The following is a 19,383-nucleotide window of genomic DNA, read 5'->3' as shown; positions in this document are numbered from 1 at the left end:
TGGACAGGGAGGCCTGGCCTGCTGCAGTCCATGGGGTTGCAAAAAGTCGTACATGACTGAGTGACTGAACTGAACTGAATTGAATGAATATATGAATGGATAAATTAAAACTTTGTTATGTTCCTGAATCCTGTTGCTGTATGGGTCTTCAAGTTGGATAAAAATTTGAGAAATAGACATTGATTTTATGATACACATATAAAGATGGTAATCTAAGCCTCTGGACTAGTTTATTCATTTCCTGAAGACTGGAAGAACTGAAATGTCTGAGGGTTGAGCCCTCTGGAAATGTAACATTTTAGGATTCGTATTTGAGGAAGAGTATTCCACACTGAAGAGAGTATGTAAATGGAACATGCCTGGATTGTGGAATTTATTGGACCCATTTAACAGAGAAAGAAATAATCAGCAGTGTTAGATGCTGCCAAGGCAGTATGTAAGTTGCAGATATTTAAAAGTTCTTATTGGATTAAAATACAAAAAGTTGCAAGGGAAAGATGGGAAGGGAAATTAATAAACAGTGGGTTGAAGAGTAAATGACCAGGGAGAAGTGGAAACATTAAGTGTAGAAGATGTTTCCCTAAACTGGCAATGATAGAGTGGAATCTGGAAGGGATCAAAGGTTAAGGAGTTGTGGGACTTGATATTTTCATCCCCTTCTTTGTAACATGAGATAAATTTTAGTATGTTCTATGTTGGGAAAGTGCAAATATTTTTTAATTGCTAGCATGATTAAGTAAAACAATATTCCCAGGATTGTTGATTTTATGCTCTCCTCAAACATCCATCAGCCCAGAAGGAAACCTTTTAAATGGGAGTCCTTACTTATCTCTTCCTACAACTGTCAGATCAAGGCAAATTGGGTTTTAGCTGATGCTTAGAGAAGGCAATGGCACTCCACTCCAGTACTCTTGCCTGGAGAATCCCAGGGACGGGGGAGCCTGGTGGGCTGCATCCATGGGGTTGTGAAGAGTCAGACACAACTGAGCGACTTCACTTTCACTTTTCACTTTCACGCATTGAGGAGAAAATGGCAACCCACTCCAGTGTTCTTGCCTGGAGAATCCCAGGGACAGGGGAGCCTGGTTGGCTGCCATCTCTGGGGTCACACAGAGTCGGACGTGACTGAAGTGACTTAGCAGCAGTAGCAGCATTGCTCTGAGGAATGGAGATGATTGTCTTCACCGAGGAATAGGAAATAGCATGAATTTTGAAAAGGACACCCAATGTAGTGTTCCCATATATTTCCAACATTTTCTGAGGTAGATATTTACAGTATTCATTCAACATTAGTTCTATTGAAAAAAATACAATGAATATCTGAGTATAGAAATAATGGAAACTTCTATTATAATAATTTATCTCACAGGGACTATCTACATTTTTGTTCTAGAATATGAATAGCAATATCAAAATGATATTTCACAAGTATTGATCACTTACCAACTTCAGGTAAAGTGTTAAGCACTTTATGAATACTACTCCATCAATAACTCTAAGAAGTTATGATTATTATCTTCATTTTAGCCAGGAGAAATATGTAGCACAGAGAGGCTAAATAATTTCTCCAAGGTAACCCAGCTAGTATTTAGAACCTACAGTTCTGACATTGGTTTTTAACTTTCAATATACTGCCAACAAGGATAAAAATGAGGATAGATATTTGGCAGCTTTCAGTTTTAGAATTTATTTTGTAGATGTCTGTAGAGGGCAAGGGCTTCCCTGGTGGCTCAGTGGTAAAGAATCTGCCTGCCAATGTAGGAGATGTGGGTTCCAACTCTGGGTCAGGAAGATCCCTTGGAGAAGTGTACAGCAACCCACTCCAGTATTCTTGCCTGGGAAATCCCATGGACAGAGGAATCTGGTAGGCTACAGTTCATGGGGACCCAGAAGAGTTGGACACATCTTAGCAACGAAACAACAACAAATAAAGGGCACATTTCCCTTGCTGCATACCAGATATTTGTGTCTTTTAGTTTCTGGCCTGCTAGGCTGAAGTAGTTATGTTGGTGATATACATTAATGTGCTGATGAGCCATTTACCATAAATTGCAACTCAGCTACTGGTTTAATTCCTGCTAAATTTGCAATCTGCCTTTACTGAAGTGCAAAATTGGCTTTCTTGTCCTAAAGTGGTAGAACATGCAAAAGAGTCTAATACCTTATTTTCTAGCTCAAGTAAGATTATCTAGGCTCAGAGAAAGTTTTAAAATTTTCACTTTGGATGAACAGCTGTTTCAACATGAGAGCCTTATTAAACACCAAATGGTCTTGCTAATACCTCATTGAAAACTGCAGGTAATAGCATGGCACTTCCTCCTCAGGATAAGTCACATTATTTCCTGGAGAAAGTCCAAATGACCTCAGCGATTTGTGGGGTTATCTGTTTGACAACTGGTGTTGTGGTAGAATATCAATTTGTTCTGCTGACTGAATATGCTGTTTTACTATAGATGGAGATTTGTAATGAATTGTGTTTAAAAGGTAATTCAACATACGCTTTTATGACCAATTGACTGTGCTTCCATTCATAAAGTCTAGGGAATGGGATTGATGTTTAAAATACAAAAGCATATGCAATAGGTACTTAATGAGTCCTTTTCTGCTACATGCACATGTGTGCACACATTTACTTTATATATAATTTGGCACATGCGTTGTTGAACTTCATTTACTTTAATTATTTGCAGATAATTACATGTTCTCTTCCCTTGTGGTTCAGATGGTAAAAATTTCTCTTGCAACGTGGGAGACCTGGGTTTGGGAAGATCCCCTGGAGGAGGGCATGGCAACCCATTCCAGTATTCTTGCCTAGAGAATCCCCATGGACAAGAGGAGACTGACAGGGATGGGAGCCTGACAGTCCATGGGATCACAAAGAGTTGGACACAACTGAACAACTAAGCACAGTTTGAAGAATCATTTTCAAGTCAGAAACTAGAGCTAGTGTTTATGTTGATATCTTCCCTGGATTACAATTAAAGTTGAAATTGCAGTGTCCTATGAACCCGAGGGGGAGATGTTTTAGTTTTTCCATAATTTTGAGTAGCAATTTTATAAGCATCTTTCGAAAATTATATATTCAAACCGAACGTAAAGTCTATGGAAGGAAGTTGGAACACAGCTTCCTTTTTGCAGAAGAACTTCATAAAAATGGTTCATCATACAGAAGATGTGTATTTTGAATGACGGTGATGGTTCATTTTTCACACAACCCAAAGAGAAGTTTTCTTCAATTAAAAAGAAATTTTGCACTGCTAGTTTACCTTTGTGGTTAAGATAAAATTTTCTATACAGTAAATCACCAAAATGTGGACCTATTTGTAAATATTTATTTAGGTCTGACTGTAGACTATAGAAGGTATATGGGAAACAACGTATTATCTGTAAGCATATTATGACAACTAAGCACCAAAGAAGTAGGGCAAATATTAGGAAGAACAGAAAAATTCGTAAGAATTTTACAATTTTTACACATACTGGAAAGGAAGGATTAATCAGAGGAAGATTTTTTTGTGGGATAATGTGGGTCAAACATTAGTACAGTAGTTACCTTATAATAGAAATTGGATTAATGTAACTAAAATCCAAATCTGAAAAACCAAGCTGTTTATAAATGTTGCTTAACCTGGTTTGGGTTGTGTGCACATATTTCAGATAAGTTATGCTTTCTTCCAACTCCATTATGGTAGCTTTCTAACATGGCAAATTAACATATATTCTGTAAGCAACTTCCTGAAGTGGCTAAAATTGTTGCTTTGGGATGCAGATTATGACTGTAGCTCATTTTGACTGTCTGGTCTTAGAAGTAACCAACTTTCCAAGGCTTCAGTGTCCTTATTGGGAAAATAAGAATATTAATACTATTATATTACCTGGGTGGCTGTAGATAATGTTTTAGGTTATTAGTGTAGGGCTTGGTCCATAGTAAGTGCTCAATACATGGTAGAGATGTTGATAAAGATTCAAGACTTCTGTTTGGCAAGTGCTAATATCAGACATTAATTATTTAGAGTAGCCTGTGAATGTGAAGCATTGCTTTAACAGTCTATTTCAAGAAAATACAAGGGTAAAAAAAGAAAAGGAAGATTTTAGAACGTCCTCAAGGGATTTCAAATTTTAACTGACAAAGAAGGTTATTGGCCTTCTTTATCCTTACACCATAGAGAGAAATCTTTGAAAATTGTCCTCCTGCCAGCAGGCAGGCCAATTTTCCTTCCTCTAGCATCCCTCTTCCCTATGGTTAATACTTGTGCATGCGTGTGTGTTCGGTCTAGTCCAACTCTTTGCGACCCCATGGACTGTAGCCCGCCACGCTCCTCTGTCCATGGGATTTCCCAGGTAAGAATACTGGAGTGGGTTGCCATTTCCTTCTGCAGGAGATTTTCCCAACCCAGGGACTGAGCTTGTGTCTCCTGCATTGACAGGTGGATTGTTTACCAAAGTTTACCAAGTCTTAACTGCCATCCAGGAATGTGGTTAAGACTTAATCATCCCTAAATTTCAGCTTATGTGTTACTTTTACGAAGAGACTTTCCCAGCAGTCAGGCTATGTCATGTACTCCCTAATTAAAAATTTTTTCCATGATAGAATTTATTGCTTATTATAACTTCTTAATAATTCCTGGTAGAAGTTGTAAGGCCTGTGCCTTTTCACCTCTGTACTCCCCATGCCCAACAAGATACTTGAAAATTTAGACACTCAATACATATTGTTCAATGAATGAATGAATTGGGTAGATCAGTGCCTTTGATAAGTCCTTCATTGCTTTTCAACTTAAATGTAGATATTCTGTTACTCATTTCCAACGAGAGAGGAAGCATGCAACCTGAGCCTTTTTTCCTAAAAATAAATCTGTTAAAGTCATCATGAATGTTTAGATTCAGTGGGTAAACATTATCTAATGTTCCAGAGAAAGTCGGCTTCCTTTAGGTAAGGCTCTTGGCTCATCAAAGGCTTCCTTAATGCAGAATGGTTGTGATTTTACTAAATGACTTGGCTGCTAATTCTTCAGCTTTAGAACTTTCTCCCCAAGCAGAAGTACACTGCAGATCTAGTCCTGATAAATTATTTCTTTTTAGACATTGCCCCTGTTGTCTTTGCTGAGGCAGATAAAATTGTGACTCAGACTGCTTGCTATGCCAGCCTCCTATAGGATTGGCAGGGATCTGAATTTTTCTGCATGGCTATTTATTATAGCACAATTTCATTTTGATCAAATCATATGAAGTCTATATTAAGAAAAGCATTGTCCAAATGTTTTCTAAGTTCAAATACAATTTTCTGAATATTTTCAAGCTGAAACAAATCATTTTCATAGGATGATGTGGTTTATTAAAAAAATGAATTTGTTTGGACACCCAAGTTAGAAATTAAAAACCATGGTAAGATTTCTTTTGTAATATTTTATCAGGTATCTACATATATTACCTTTAATTTTAAGTATTAAAAATATCCTTAATATAAAATATGAGCAAAAGTTATAAATTATTTTTAATGACATTTTTTCAATACTTAAACACATGTATGTTTTGAAATCCACGATACATGTACATACATTGTCACATGAAAATCATCATCTGAAAGGAAAATAAAAATATTTTATGAAAAATATTGAGTAGTTAAAGAAGGACCTGGAGCTAAGTCCAAATTAGAAGCTTAAATGAAAATCCTGGTTGACTCAAGTCCTCTGATTAGGATTAAGGAAAACTGAAAGGAACTCAAGAGATATCGTGGAGAATTCATATCTAAGCAACTTTGACCAGTTTAGAAAGATGATGTCGATGCCCCCCTGGTGGATATATGGAAGTGTTTTCATTCGTTAAGGACAAAATTTAAAATGTTACAAAGAAATCCATGCTTAATTCCTGTCAAAAGCATCTCAATTTCTCTACATATCTTAACTCAACCTAGGATTTGGGGGGTTATCAAAAGAGGATACTCACTCAGTGGAGAAGAGAGAACAAACTAGAAACAAAATACCTGAGAAGAGAGAACTGTTTAGGTTTTGTTTTTTTTTTTTTTTCCTATGAGAAAAAGTTAACATTCATTATTTTAAAATATTAAGATGTATGTCTTAAATGTATTAAAGTTAGATGATTATCTTAGATTCCTGAGGTTGCCATAGCCAAATAAGATAGATCAGTTGAATTAAATAACAGAAATTTATTTTCATATTTCTAAGGACTAGAAAATCCAAGATCAAGGTTCTGGCCATTCAGGTTTCTGATGAGAGCTCTTTTTCTGTTTGCAGGTGACTGCCTTCCTGCTGTGTCCTCAGATGACACAGAGAAAGGGTTTGCTGGTGTCTCTTTCTCTTTCGTAAGGACATTAGTTCTGTCTGATCAGGGCTTCATTCTTATGACCTCATTTAATATAACTTCCTTAAAGATCCTATCTCCAGTATAGGACCTTGAGGAGTTAGGCTTCCAACATATGAATTTTGAGGGGCCATAATTCAGTCCATAGCAATGATTACAACTTTTTAATGTTTCACTCTACCTTTTTTTGACATTTGTTGCCTTCTGCTATCCCCAGTTTGGTGTCTTTCATTGTCTCATTTCTTCTAATTTAAATGTGGAAAAAAGTCCTTTGGCTACTGTCATTTAAATAAAAAAAAATAAAAAGAGTGATACTATAATGCCAGACCAGTATTTCCACAGATACAACTCTTTTTAATATTCCATTATATTGAGAAAGTGGGCCAGCCAAACTGAGTTGCCAAAGTTCTAATTGTGAGCCAACATTCTGGGTATGTCTTTTCATAGCATAGTGAAGGGTGAATATCATCCTATAGGTTGGATTACAACAGTTCCTCCAGTCTTTTCCCTGGTTACCAGTTTCTAGACTTTACTGGTAGTTGGAATGTTTCAGAAAGAGATCAGTGAACTGATATGTTAATACATGAGACGCTTTTTAAAAAATATAATTCACATCTTTTCTGGACATTGAAATACTTGTGGCTATTGTTTTTCTTACATATAGCTTTGGCATATGGTTGTGTTTGTGGTTGTTGTTCAGTCAGTAAGTCATTTTCGACTCTGCAACCCCAAGGATTATAGCATGCCAGGCTTCCCTGTCCCTCACCATCTCCCAGAGTTTGCTCAAACTCATGTCCATCAAATCGGTGATGCCATTCAACCAACTCATCCTCTGTCGCTCCCTTTTCCTCCTGCCTTCAATCTTTCCCAGCATGAGGATCTTTTCCAATGAGCTGGCTCTTTGCATCAGGTGGCTAAAGTATTGGAGTTTCATCTTCCACATCAGTCCTTCCAATTAATATTCAGGGTTGATTTCCTTTAGGATTGGCTGTGTGAGTCACTCAGTCGTGTCCAACTCTGTGACCCCATGGACTGTAGGCCACCAGGGTCCTCTGTCCATGGGATTTCCCAGGCAAGAATACTGGAGTGAGTTGTTATTCCCTTCTCCAGGGGATCTTCCTGACTCAGGGGTCGAACCCAGGTCTCCTGCATTACAGTCAGATTCTTTACTGTCTGAGCCACCAGGGAAGCCCAGGATTGGTTGTGGTAGTTGGTTAATTAAAAGCATGTTAGGTAAGTGTCAGGTGCAGAAGAACCACTCGGTAAAAATTAACCATTATTGCTGCTGTTGCTGTTTTCCCAGATGAGCTTTTTATATTTGTCTTATACCATAGGATTTACTCTAGAATTAATTCTTACCTTTATTATGTCTAAAATCTGTTTTAATTTCATTATTGCATTTTATATTTCCTTGTATTTATTCTAATTTTTGCCAGCAACATCCTTTTCATGGCTGACTTCATCACAGACTGTCTTCAGCTCCCTCTACCTTTCTGATTATTCAAAGCAGGCACATTACTTTTATAGAAACATAGAAAAAATTTTCTAAAATCTTGTTGTCTGTAATGATTTGTTCTTGAATGACATATCTTTTTATTTCAGAAACAGGATCTTGTTATCTGCCTTCTGAATTATTTCTATACAATATCCTTTGATGCCTACTAGGTACTGAGTGCCTTGCATGCATTGTCTTATTTATTCCTTATGAGGAAGGACCATTATTACTCCTGCTTTAATAAGAACTTTGAGGTTTCAAGAGATTTAGTAAGTTGTCAAATATCCCACAGCTGATAAATGGCAAATTCAGTGTTCGAGTCCAGGACAGTCTGATTTGATGACTCACAATTCAGTTTAGCCAACGTTTCCCATTTTCTAATCCCTGATGACTGGCGGTAGCATAACTAATAAATAACATGTCCTCCAAATAGGGTCGGAGAAGGCAATGGCACCCCACTCCAGTACTCTTGCCTGGAAAATCCCATGGACGGAGGAGCCTGGAAGGCTGCAGTCCATGGGGTCGCTGAGGGTCAGACATGACTGAGCGACTTCACTTTCACTTTTCACTTTCATGCATTGGAGAAGGAAATGGCAACCCACTCCAGTGTTCTTGCCTGGAGAATCCCAGGGACGGGGGAGCCTGGTGGGCTGCCCTCTATGGGGTCACACAGAGTTGGACACGACTGAAGCGACTTAGCAGCAGCAGCAGCAACAGCCATCTATTTAACCTACAAAGTCTTGGCAAATAAAAAGAAGCACTAGGAATCACTGTGAAATAAAACTAACCAAAGATCACTTATCTTCAAGAAACCCTACTTCTTTCAACTTCTAAATATGCAAGACAACATGAATGAATTCTGTAAGACCATATTCTCTGGTAATTCCAAATTGAAAACATAAATTTCTTATCCCAGTGCCTGATATTGAAAGTAATATTTCTACAGCTTATGGAAATGCAAACACTGAATTAAAAGCTAACATTGGGAGGAAATGAAATACAATAAATAGAGAACTCGGCATTTTCATTTCTACATTTTGTTGTTCAGTGTGTGTTGGAATCCCCTGGTAACAACTGATGAAATATTTAACATGTTTATTTGTAGGGAATGTTTTTCATTTCTGTTCGGTAACATTTAAAAAAAAAAAAACACTACTGAAGGTCTTCCATGAATCATTACCTTGGGATTTAGTTTTTCATCTGCTCTTACCATTTATTGTTTATTTCTTTATTAAATAAGATGTGTGTCTGACCCCTGAAGCCCTGTCAGAACAGGCCTTGAATAAATGTCTTTGCATGATTGGATTTTTTTTTTTGGTACGTGACTCATTGATATTCTAGAAGATAAACCTGTTCATTATTAGCCTTGTTTGTTTTTAATTTAGAAGGGTTAAATTACATTTTATTAAACTTCATTAGCTTTTCAAATAAGCAAGATGAATGTGGCTTGCGTTCTGCATAGTCACTTTATCTCATTGCTGCTAGAGTAATAAGTTGAGATGAATTTTCTCTTTGCAGTTGATAATACTTCTTTAGAAATCGTGTCAGATCACAGTCATGATTGACGAATTGCTTGGATTTGCTCCTGTTTGCCTGTTGCTGCTTTAATTTGTTGGTAATGTTTAAATCTGCCACCTCACATCTCTATCCGACAGTTTCCCTTGCTTCAGGCTATTGTGACTAATGAAAAAATGATCTCAAACTAAATCATTTTTTAAAATTCAAGTGAAGCTTAGGTGCTTTTCTTGTTTGTAACCACTGTACATCTGCTGAATACTGATAGAGATACTCAACCCTGTGCATGAAACATAACCTCACTCTGACTGACACATTGGTGGCTCCAATACTTGAAGGCTGTGTGGATATTATTCCTAGCGAGTCCTGTGCCAGTTAGGTTAGCAGATTTCTCAATCCTTTTAGAGTTTGTCATCAGGGAAAATGACAACTACTTTTTACATTGAGGACCTTTAGACATCAATGCAAAATAACTTCAGTATCATTTGACTGCCTGGCAAAGAGCAAAGATTTAAGCCTTGAGTCAGTCTAGTTCTTCTCTGCTTTTGTAGGTTATGATATTTAGAGTATTGAGACTTCTTAGGCATTCTTAGTCAGACCTGGGTTCAAGTCTAGATAATTTATACACCTTAGGTGTTATCTGCAATATTATGGACATATGTGCGTAAACAAAGAGATAGTCATCTGAAGGTCAGATAGAAAGTTTCTGAAACTTGCTCTTTAATCTGAAAAGGAATCTTGACTCTGTATTATATCCATTTCAGTGAAATTTATTAAAAATGAAGTAGATGCCTGCTATGTGCATTAGCTTACTATGATTAATAAGATAGCTTTCTATCCTAGAAGTTCACTAATACTGTAAAACTGGGAATAAAAAGATTTGATTTTTTTTCAGATGGTAATCCTAGTGGCATACTTCATACTGCTTCCTCTACTTTCATAAAGTCTCATGCTTCATTGATTCTTTTTTCCAGTCACAGACTGATTCTGCCTCTTTGACTTGAACTCACTGTTTTCTCGAGACATATTCTTCAAGTCTGTGCTTATATTACTTTGATATTTAAAACTTGCCAGGTAGTGGGTAGTGTCAATATAATTTTCAAAACATCAAAAACATGAGTCATACAAATATGGAATTAATCTATGTCAAGGTTTTGTCTAATTCATTAATTAAGGGGGATACTGCTGCTGCTGCTGCTGCTAAGTCGCTTCACTTATTAGTAAAACTGGCTCAAAATCTTTTTGGGAGGAATGCCTATAAGTAACCATTATTATTGTCATTTGAAAAGAACACTAGAATGAGACTGCTAGATTAGATACAGAATTAGTTAATATCCTTCAGGGAGTCAAAACCATAACCTTTGGTGCTCCTTTCCACTGAACAGTAATCTAGAAGTTAATATGTAACTCACAGTGTTTGGGGTCAAATCCAATATTAAATAGCAGAATCAAACTCAAGTATACTCTCCACGAGACTTGCTAATCCTTGGGCAGACTTTTTAAACCATGCTCCACAATGACATTGCAGGGACATGCTGTATTCCTTTCTGATTTCCAAGTCTTGAATAATTTTTAAACAATATACTTGACTATTACAAATACTTGACTAACTCCTGTAGGTGTAGTTTATGAAGTTCTTTAATGTCTCCCCCATATTTGAGTATCCAGAGGCTGTACAACATGGCAGAACACTCAGTTAGTCACTCACTCTGTGACTTTCATGCACCATAACCCTTCTTCTGTGATTCTTTTCTACTGCTGTGAGCTGCATGCATGCTCGGTTGTGTCCCATGGACTGGGGCCCGCCAAGCAATTCTGTCTATGGGATTTCCCAGCAATAATACTGGAGTGGGTTACCATTTACTCCTCCAGGGGATCTTCCCGACCAAGGAATTGAATCCGCATCTCTTACATCTCCAGCATTGGCATGCGGGTTCTTTACAACGAGTGCCATGTGGGAAGCAATCAGTTATATTAGAACATAACTCACAGTTGGTATTTCAGAATATTTCAAAAGGATTCTAATCTGGAAGAAAGGAAGACAGGGTCCTACAAATGTTCTTGTGCTTCCTTCTGAGGCACAGTTAAGTCACTTATAGTTTCGCCTTTTAAGATCTCACTTTTAAAATTCATTAGGCAGGATTGAAACAGTCTGTGGAGCTAACTATTCCATATTACTGAGGCAAGGCTCTTCTGAGGACTCCACCAAATGCTACCTAAATGTTGAGATTTTCCACTATGTCTGGAGGGAACATGCGCTCTTCCTGGCTTGGTATGTGCTGTGCACTGTTTTTTCTAATCCTGTCAGGTGGTTCTTTTTGCCTTGGGTAGTTAACTCATGCTCAAAAGTGGATCTGTGCAAGCAAAATTCTCACTGGGGACTCTTCGGGATTTTGGGGCATTTTTTTTCCCCCAGTATCAAATTCTCTGCTATTTTTTCCTGTGAATTCTAGCCACCTTGATTTCATCACGTTCTCAGCTTCATCTCCTCAATGTAGGGGGTCTGTCAGATTGCTCGTGTATTCTTTCCTCCACCACAGCATGTAAACTGAGTTTTGTTTTTTCTCTCTCAGTGATTGTGTCCTGTGTTCTCTAATGCTCAATCTCTTAAAAAACAGTTGTTTTACAAATTTTTTTTTTGTCATTTCCTATGAGACAGTAAATTCAGTTCCTGTTGCTCCATTTTGGCCAGAAGCAGAAATCTCCAATTCTTAGAATTTAGTCTGAGGGAAAATAGGAGTTTCTAAAGATTATGGGCAACCCAATTTTTGGTGGAAGAAGGCAGTATGCAAATATCATGCTGTATTTGAAAAGATGTATTTCTCTCTTGCTTCTCCAATCAGCCCTTTATTACTTTCTTCCCTTCTTTTCTTAGTATATTTAATATTTTGCCACAGCTTGACCCTTCATTCTATTTTACTTTTTCTTATATTTTTGATTGCATCATGTGTGTGGGAGTGCATATTATCTTCCCAATGATAGTATAAACTCTTTAAATGTTGTGGATATACCTTATTATTTATATTTTTCATCTTGAATGTAACATCTTAAAATTAATTCTGTAAAAAGGGATTTAAAATCTGAGGATTAATCAGGTGATGTTTATTTTTTTTTAATTTTATTTTAAAATTTTACAATATTGTATTAGTTTTGCCAAATATCGAAATGGATCCGCCACAGGTATACATGTGTTCCCCATCCTGAACCCTCCTCCCTCCTCCCTCCCCATACCATCCCTCTGGGTCGTCCCAGTGCACCAGCCCCAAGCATCCAGTATCCTGCATTGAACCTGGACTGGCAACTCATTTCATACATGATATTATACATGTTTCAATGCCATGCTCAACATCACTCATTATCAGAGAAATGCAAATCAGGTGATGTTTATAATGTATCTTGTACAGGAAAAGCACAAGGCAAATAATGATACCTTTAGCTTTTAGGTTGATGTTAATTTTGGTTTCACTTGTTTCCACTCAAATTATGTGACATATGTGAGACTACAGTTTTTCATGAGTTCAGCTGCAACCTGTTTAGAAGAATACTCCAGGCTGACATGAAAAATACTTCCTAAACCTTTTCAGATCCTGCTTTGCCTCTGCCTGTTGCAAGGCTTTTTCTTCTCTCTCTACTCAGGGAACTTGAGGCCATAATTCACAAGTCTATGAGATATGTATGGACTGAACGCTTTCAACTTGTTCAATAAGTGTAGTATTGGAAAAATATTTTACATGTAAAATAAATATTTCTCTGTAAAGGGAGCTCACAAGTAATTTTGTATAATATTATCCATAAAGTTCCTTGCAAGTTGGCTCCTAATCATCCACTTGTGAGCTTTTCTTCATCATGTGTCTCTCTCCTCTGTACTTCTCCATCTCCTTACCCACCATTTATTTCATAAAATGGTGGGAAAAGAGGGTGGAAAAAGCAATTACAATATACCTTTAGTATAACTTAGAATAAACATAATCAAAGAGGAAAGATTGTTGCAAAAAGTCACAGTATCTTCTAAAGATAGACATGATTATTTTGGGAATTGTTTGAGCAATTGCTTTCCTTCATTAGTATGGACAATCTATAGTTGGCTCTATGGTTATTTATCATGCCTGTCAAAATATAAGAATTTTAATGCTTACCATCTGTATTCAGATACAGTCTTATTCTATACATAAAATCATTTTATGGAAAACGGTGAATTCCATTTTGATTTAAACACTATTGGTAAATAGTTTGAACTCAGATATTAATGAATGATATGGTGATGATATTTATATTATAATACAACAGTTTATTTAAAAATTATTTTCCTTTCTATTCACATTATTAATTGTGGTGAAAAACTAAAATGCATTAGGACTTCTAGATTTTATATAATAATGTCAATGTAAGATTATGAAAATAATTCCCAGAGATTTAGAAAGTAAGGTTTTGGAGTTCCTGTCTTTTTAAAGGAATATTATACACATATAGATGGCTATTGTTTTTATTCTGTGCACAAAAATAGATATCATTCTTGTTTATAAAGCAAACATTTACTAAACTCATTGAAATGTATACAGCATATCAGTAAAACTGTAGAAAGATGTTGTACAGTTATCATCATGAACCCTTAAAGTAAAGTCAAGTATAAGTCTAGTTCAAAGTTCTAAAAGCCTAATCTTTCCATAGATTTAAATTCTAATTATTCATAAGAATGGAAAATATTTTGAAATAGAAGATGCTTCATTCAGAGTTTCAAATATATATGTGTCCTTTTTAAGTTAGATATTCTTAAGCTTTCACAAAAAGCTGAATGACTGTAGCACATTAATAAAGGCTTATGAAAACAGCTAATTTGTAAGTATTTGATCCATTTAAATTTTGTATAATTGCATAAAATTATGTAACCAATATAATTTTTAATATACCTTTTCAGAACACAAATGCCAATTTGAGCATGAGAAAAAGAGCCAACGCCTTGGTTCACTCTGAATCTGATGTTGGCAGCAGAACTGATGTGGGAAACCATTCTAGCAAGTCTTCCACGGTTGTTCAAGGATCTTCTGAAGCCACACCACAGTCTTACTTAGCTTCCAGTCCAAACCCATTTAGCCGTGCAAATGCAGCTGAAACTATATCTGCCGCAAGAGCAATTCCATCTGCTCTTCCTTCTACTCCTAGTAGAACTGGGTATGTGCCCCGACAAGTCCCAGTTGGATCTGCTTCTACCCAGCATGTGTTTGGATCAAGACTGCAGCGAATTAAGACCACAGTTAATAGCATAGGGACTTCGGGGAAGTTATCAGCCACTACTACTCCCTCTGCTCCACCACCTTCTGGATCTGGCACAAGTAAAATAGACAAATATGCCCGCATTCTCTTTCCAGTAACATTTGGGGCATTTAATATGGTCTATTGGGTTGTTTACTTATCTAAGGACACTATGGAGAAATCAGAAAGTCTAATGTAATTTTGTTGCTATAGTAGTTTCCTAAAAGATGATGAACTTCACACAGAATGTCTTTTTAAATGTTTTTAAAGATAAACAATTGTTCTTTACAAAAATAAAAATTCCATGTAATTTTTCCATTTAAAAAATTCAAGCCAGTCATTGGGAGAGTTAATTAATTCCTTAGTGAAGGGAAAGTGAGCTATCTTTCATTTCAGAAAGATGATTTAAATAGAATCAATTCAGTATTCAAATTAGATGGAATACAGACTATCCTGAAAAGTTGGGACAAGCGAAACAGGGCTATTAGAGATCCATGGTGCATATTTATGCATTGAATTTTGAAAATAGTCTATGGTATTTTCTAATGCACACTATGAATATCAACCAACCACTCTAAATTTCCCAGTGGCACTGCTCTTAATCAGAATCGTTGGATATGATATGCCACAGTAACTTCTGGAGATCCTCTTAGTATCTTCAAGAAAAGGACTTTTCCTCTTATATGAAACAATTTTAAAAGGCAAATGGAACACAACAAATACTGACCAATAGAGTGAAACCTCTGCTGCAACAAAGACAGAGACCAGGAGAAATGTGTTCCTGCCATGTGCTGGCCAAACAAGAGTTAACAGTTGACTAGAAAATCTGTACTTTGAGCCAAAGTTTAACTTATTGTATGAATTCCTTTTGATAATAGTTCATTCAGTTATATATCCTTTCAACATATAGTTATTCAGAGCCTACCATGTTCCAGGCACTATGTTAGACACTGTCTCTCTAGAAAAGCTCTTTCACCTTTACCTGCACTTTTACTCAAATAGGAGAGTGAGTGCATGCTAATGAGCCATCAACTAGCAGAGGACATTGCTTTCTTTAGTGTAGGAGGTTTATTTAGAGTCTGATGACATAATATTCATTTCTGCTATATTGATAGAGGATTACAAGTGTATTATTCACATAGCCACTTTTGAGATTAGTACACATTAACGCAACTTCAGCAAGTGACTTCAATGTATAATTAAAATGTGGTAAAGATTGTTCTCTTAGTGAAAAGCACTGTGTACCTCAAAGTAGTAATCTGGGCACTGTAGGACCCTATAGATTACCTGTCTCAAACTTGATCAGAATCACATATAGAATTTGAATAGAAGCAGAATAGAATTTGATTAGAATCACAGAATCATCAGAATCAGGAATTCAGTACAAAGCCTTTTAGATACTTTTCCCAACATAGAGCTATATCAGCTGGTGAAATACTAAGCTTCTAGGGAGTTTTTGTGTCCATAGTTCATATTTTTGGGAAGTTTTATGTTTATTCTTGGGGGAGTTTTTATATAGTTTCATAACAAAGGTGAGTATTTTAAAATTATAAGAACAGTAAAAGAATGGAGTAAAGGGAAAAAAAATCATGACTTGGGGGTAGGATGCTACTGAGGCTGTTATGCAGTTTATCAGGATTTTCATGTGCTGATTTTCCTTTTTTTTATTAGGTAGGCTTAACAGCTTTATTAATTTTCTTTCAGCAGTCCTATGCCTCTAAATCTAGGCCTAGTTTTTTTTGTTGTGTTACTTCCAAGATTTTTCTTCTGTACTTCTCTCTTCCTGATCTGGGGTATGTGAATGAATGTGTTCTGGATGTTTGGGGACTATTTTGATAGAAATGGCCACCTTGTCAACAGTATTTCTTATTTTTTTAGAAAATATATATATTAATTTGCATTAGTTTTTTAGTTGTTGAATTGCCTTGAAATGGTTGTATATGAGACCTATAAAACGTGCAAATACTAAATATTAATTTGAATCATATCTGAGAATTCCTTCTTGGCTATGTCTCTAGGTGTTTCTTAGAATCATCAATAATTTTAAGGCTGAAGAATATTTTAGAAATCATCCAATCCAAACTCCTCATTTACAAATTGATGCCAGTAGTATGAAGCCCAATAAAATTTGTATATGTGTATATATTTAATAAAGAATACTTATAACAAAAAAGCTGATAATAAATTATTTCATGAATGTGAGTAGATTTATAGCCTTCAGGATGATGTTTGAAATTGTGGTCAGAAGCTATGATTGTTCTTTATTCCAACAAAATGACCGTATTTTTTTGGTGAGGAAAATGCTCCTTGCTTGTCAGTTGGCCTATTCTTAAGAATAGTTCATTGGCTTTCTTTTTTTTTTTTAAAGAAATTCTTCTCCTATCAATTCTTGCAGATTTTTAGGGAATAAAAAGAAATGGTTTTAGATTTGTAGATCAGTGATACAGGTGGATTCATAATTTTGTCTTTACCTTTGTATGTGAAGAAGATTTTTAAAATAATTCAGGTAGCCAAGCAAAGAGAAAGGACAAAACTAACCAAAGATTCTTAGTTGTTAAATGGAAGAATAAATTGACCAGAATGTTTAATCATTCTTGTGAAAAGGAATTATTTCTATTGCCCACAATGTTAGTAGTAAAAATATACAGTTTGTTTTTCTTAACTCAATTCCATCAAATTAATTCAAAGCTAACTTTTTAAAATGATCTTTTCTATCTTTTCAATAACTCAGAGATGCATTAATGGAACATTCTTGTGAAGAACCAGTCACATTTCACCATGAGAAAATATCACAAGTTATTAGGAGAGCCCAAATCCTGGCAGTTTGTGGAAAAGAATGACTATAAATGGTACCTTTTTATGTCTCTATCTTTTTATTTTTGGCTGCATCTTATTTGCGGCACTCAGGATTGTCATTGCATTGTGCAGGAACTTTTGTTGCAATGCACAGACTATACATTTGTGGCAAACAGGCTTCAGTGTGCTGCGGGCTGTGGGATCTTAGTTCCCCGACCAGGAATCAAACCCACATCCTCTGCATTGCAAGGCAGATTCTTAACCACTGGACCACCAAGGAAGTACTTATCTCTATCATTTAAAGATGAAATTCAGAATTGTTTCCTTCAGTACCAGGATCTATATTCACTAGCTGCTACGTAATTACTTCCAACTTCCAGGTATGACTAGGGATGATAATATATACTTACATGATTAATCCACAGTTGAAAAGGGCTTGCATTTTGTGTATATACAGAGTATTTGAATAATGTGTACTTTAAATTGAACCTCACAAACCTTGAATTTGAGTTGGCAGAGAGTAGAATCACCCTGTTTTACAAATGGACATGAATCATAGAGAAGTTAGTGACCAAGATAAAAGCAAAAGTGCTGGAAAGAACTCTGAAAGGTCATTTTTCCATCATTTAAAATCAAAATTAATGCAAAAATTGATGATGAACAAAATGCTTAAATTTTAAATAAATATGGGATTGGTATTAATAATTTATCTTTTTGCATCAGCCTCTAATATTGCTTGGCATGGCACTGGTATAGACAGTGAAAAAAGAATGCAAGTAATTGTATGTCTGTTGATGGAGAGAAAAAAAGAGTGATGGCAGGGAAGGCTTCACAGAGATCTTAAACTGAATTTTGTAGAATAACTGGGAGTTCTTATCCCTCTGCCTACTCCCACAAACAACAAAAGCATATTTTCACCACCCTCTGAGGCATGAAAAGAGATACAGATTTTGAACTTCAAGAGGAAACTCTTTCAACAGATTGTTCACAGTACTGGGAAGCAAGGTAAACATGAGGAAGTGAGAGTTGCTGATGTTGGAAAGACCTGCTGGGACAGAGAGAGTTTTGTGTAAATTACTAAAGAGAATAGATATGATCCTGGATTAGTGGGAGTTTAATGAAAATCTTGCAGGATAATAAGATGAAAATGAACATGCTATGCTTCTGTTTCAGAGAAATTATCTAATTGCCATAAGAGCTATGAAATAGACGGCCATAAATCTAGAATTAGTAACAGAATGGTGATATCTCATTTTTCTTTTCTCTCAATCTTTGCCTTCTAATTCTTTTTTTTGTACCCCAATGAGTTCATTGTCATTCATAAAAATATGTGATTTAAAAAAAATAAATATAGGTATCACAGAAAATTAAGAACCATCTCAAAATCCCACTGCAGAGAAATTGTTAATATTTCATGAATATTGTGCTAGATACTTTTGTACAAGTGTTTGTATTGAAGACTAGAAAGACCGATTAAAAGACAGAATCCTGTAAATTTGAGCCAAATGTTCCATAAATGAATGCTCTTAAATAATTTTTAAAATATTCCGTTTATCTTTATCTCAACTTAAGATAGAAATACAAGGATAAGACCGAAGAAATTATTGAAATTTAGATAGTCAAAGCAAAAGGTTTGAAAGATACCATATCTTTTTACCCTAGATTTCAGAATTTATTTCAGGATTTTTCCCCCTATTATGGGTCTAAATCGCATTTTTTCAAAGTGTTCTTTTGTTTCTCTAAAAGTGTTTAGTTTTGTTTGTGTTTGTTTTTTAACCCTCTGTTGTAATTTTCAACTTCATAATGGTTTTGGTTTTCTTCTTTTCCCTTCCTTTCCCACTCTGTGTCATTTCAATTTTTCATTTCTCTCTTCTTGTTTTTATAGTTTCTGTTAAATTTTTCTTTTTGAGCTTTTGACTCTCTTAATGAGATCATGTCTATAATTTATTTGAGGCTATAGAGAATTATTTATACAAACTTTTCCTTCATTTCCACCCCAAAAATGT

The 19,383-nt window shown here is 35.7% G+C and overlaps 1 protein-coding gene across 1 annotated transcript in view; it reads left to right on the top strand.

Annotated features, from left to right (window-relative positions):
- Positions 1 to 14,987, top strand: part of GABRA4 (gamma-aminobutyric acid type A receptor subunit alpha4) — a 74,733-nt gene extending 59,746 nt beyond the window's left edge. Inside the window, 1 exon segment of the mRNA NM_174543.2 lies at positions 14,247 to 14,987. Within this exon segment, the coding sequence (NP_776968.1) occupies positions 14,247 to 14,780 (534 nt within the window). The 3' untranslated portion in view covers positions 14,781 to 14,987.
- Positions 14,988 to 19,383: the final 4,396 nt, after the last annotated feature.

Source organism: Bos taurus, chromosome 6 (assembly GCF_002263795.3).
Source record: "Bos taurus isolate L1 Dominette 01449 registration number 42190680 breed Hereford chromosome 6, ARS-UCD2.0, whole genome shotgun sequence".
NCBI classification, from domain to species: Eukaryota; Metazoa; Chordata; class Mammalia; order Artiodactyla; family Bovidae; genus Bos; species Bos taurus.
The sequence above is the reverse complement of the archived record's forward strand: the minus strand, read 5'-3'. Positions and strand labels throughout refer to the sequence as shown.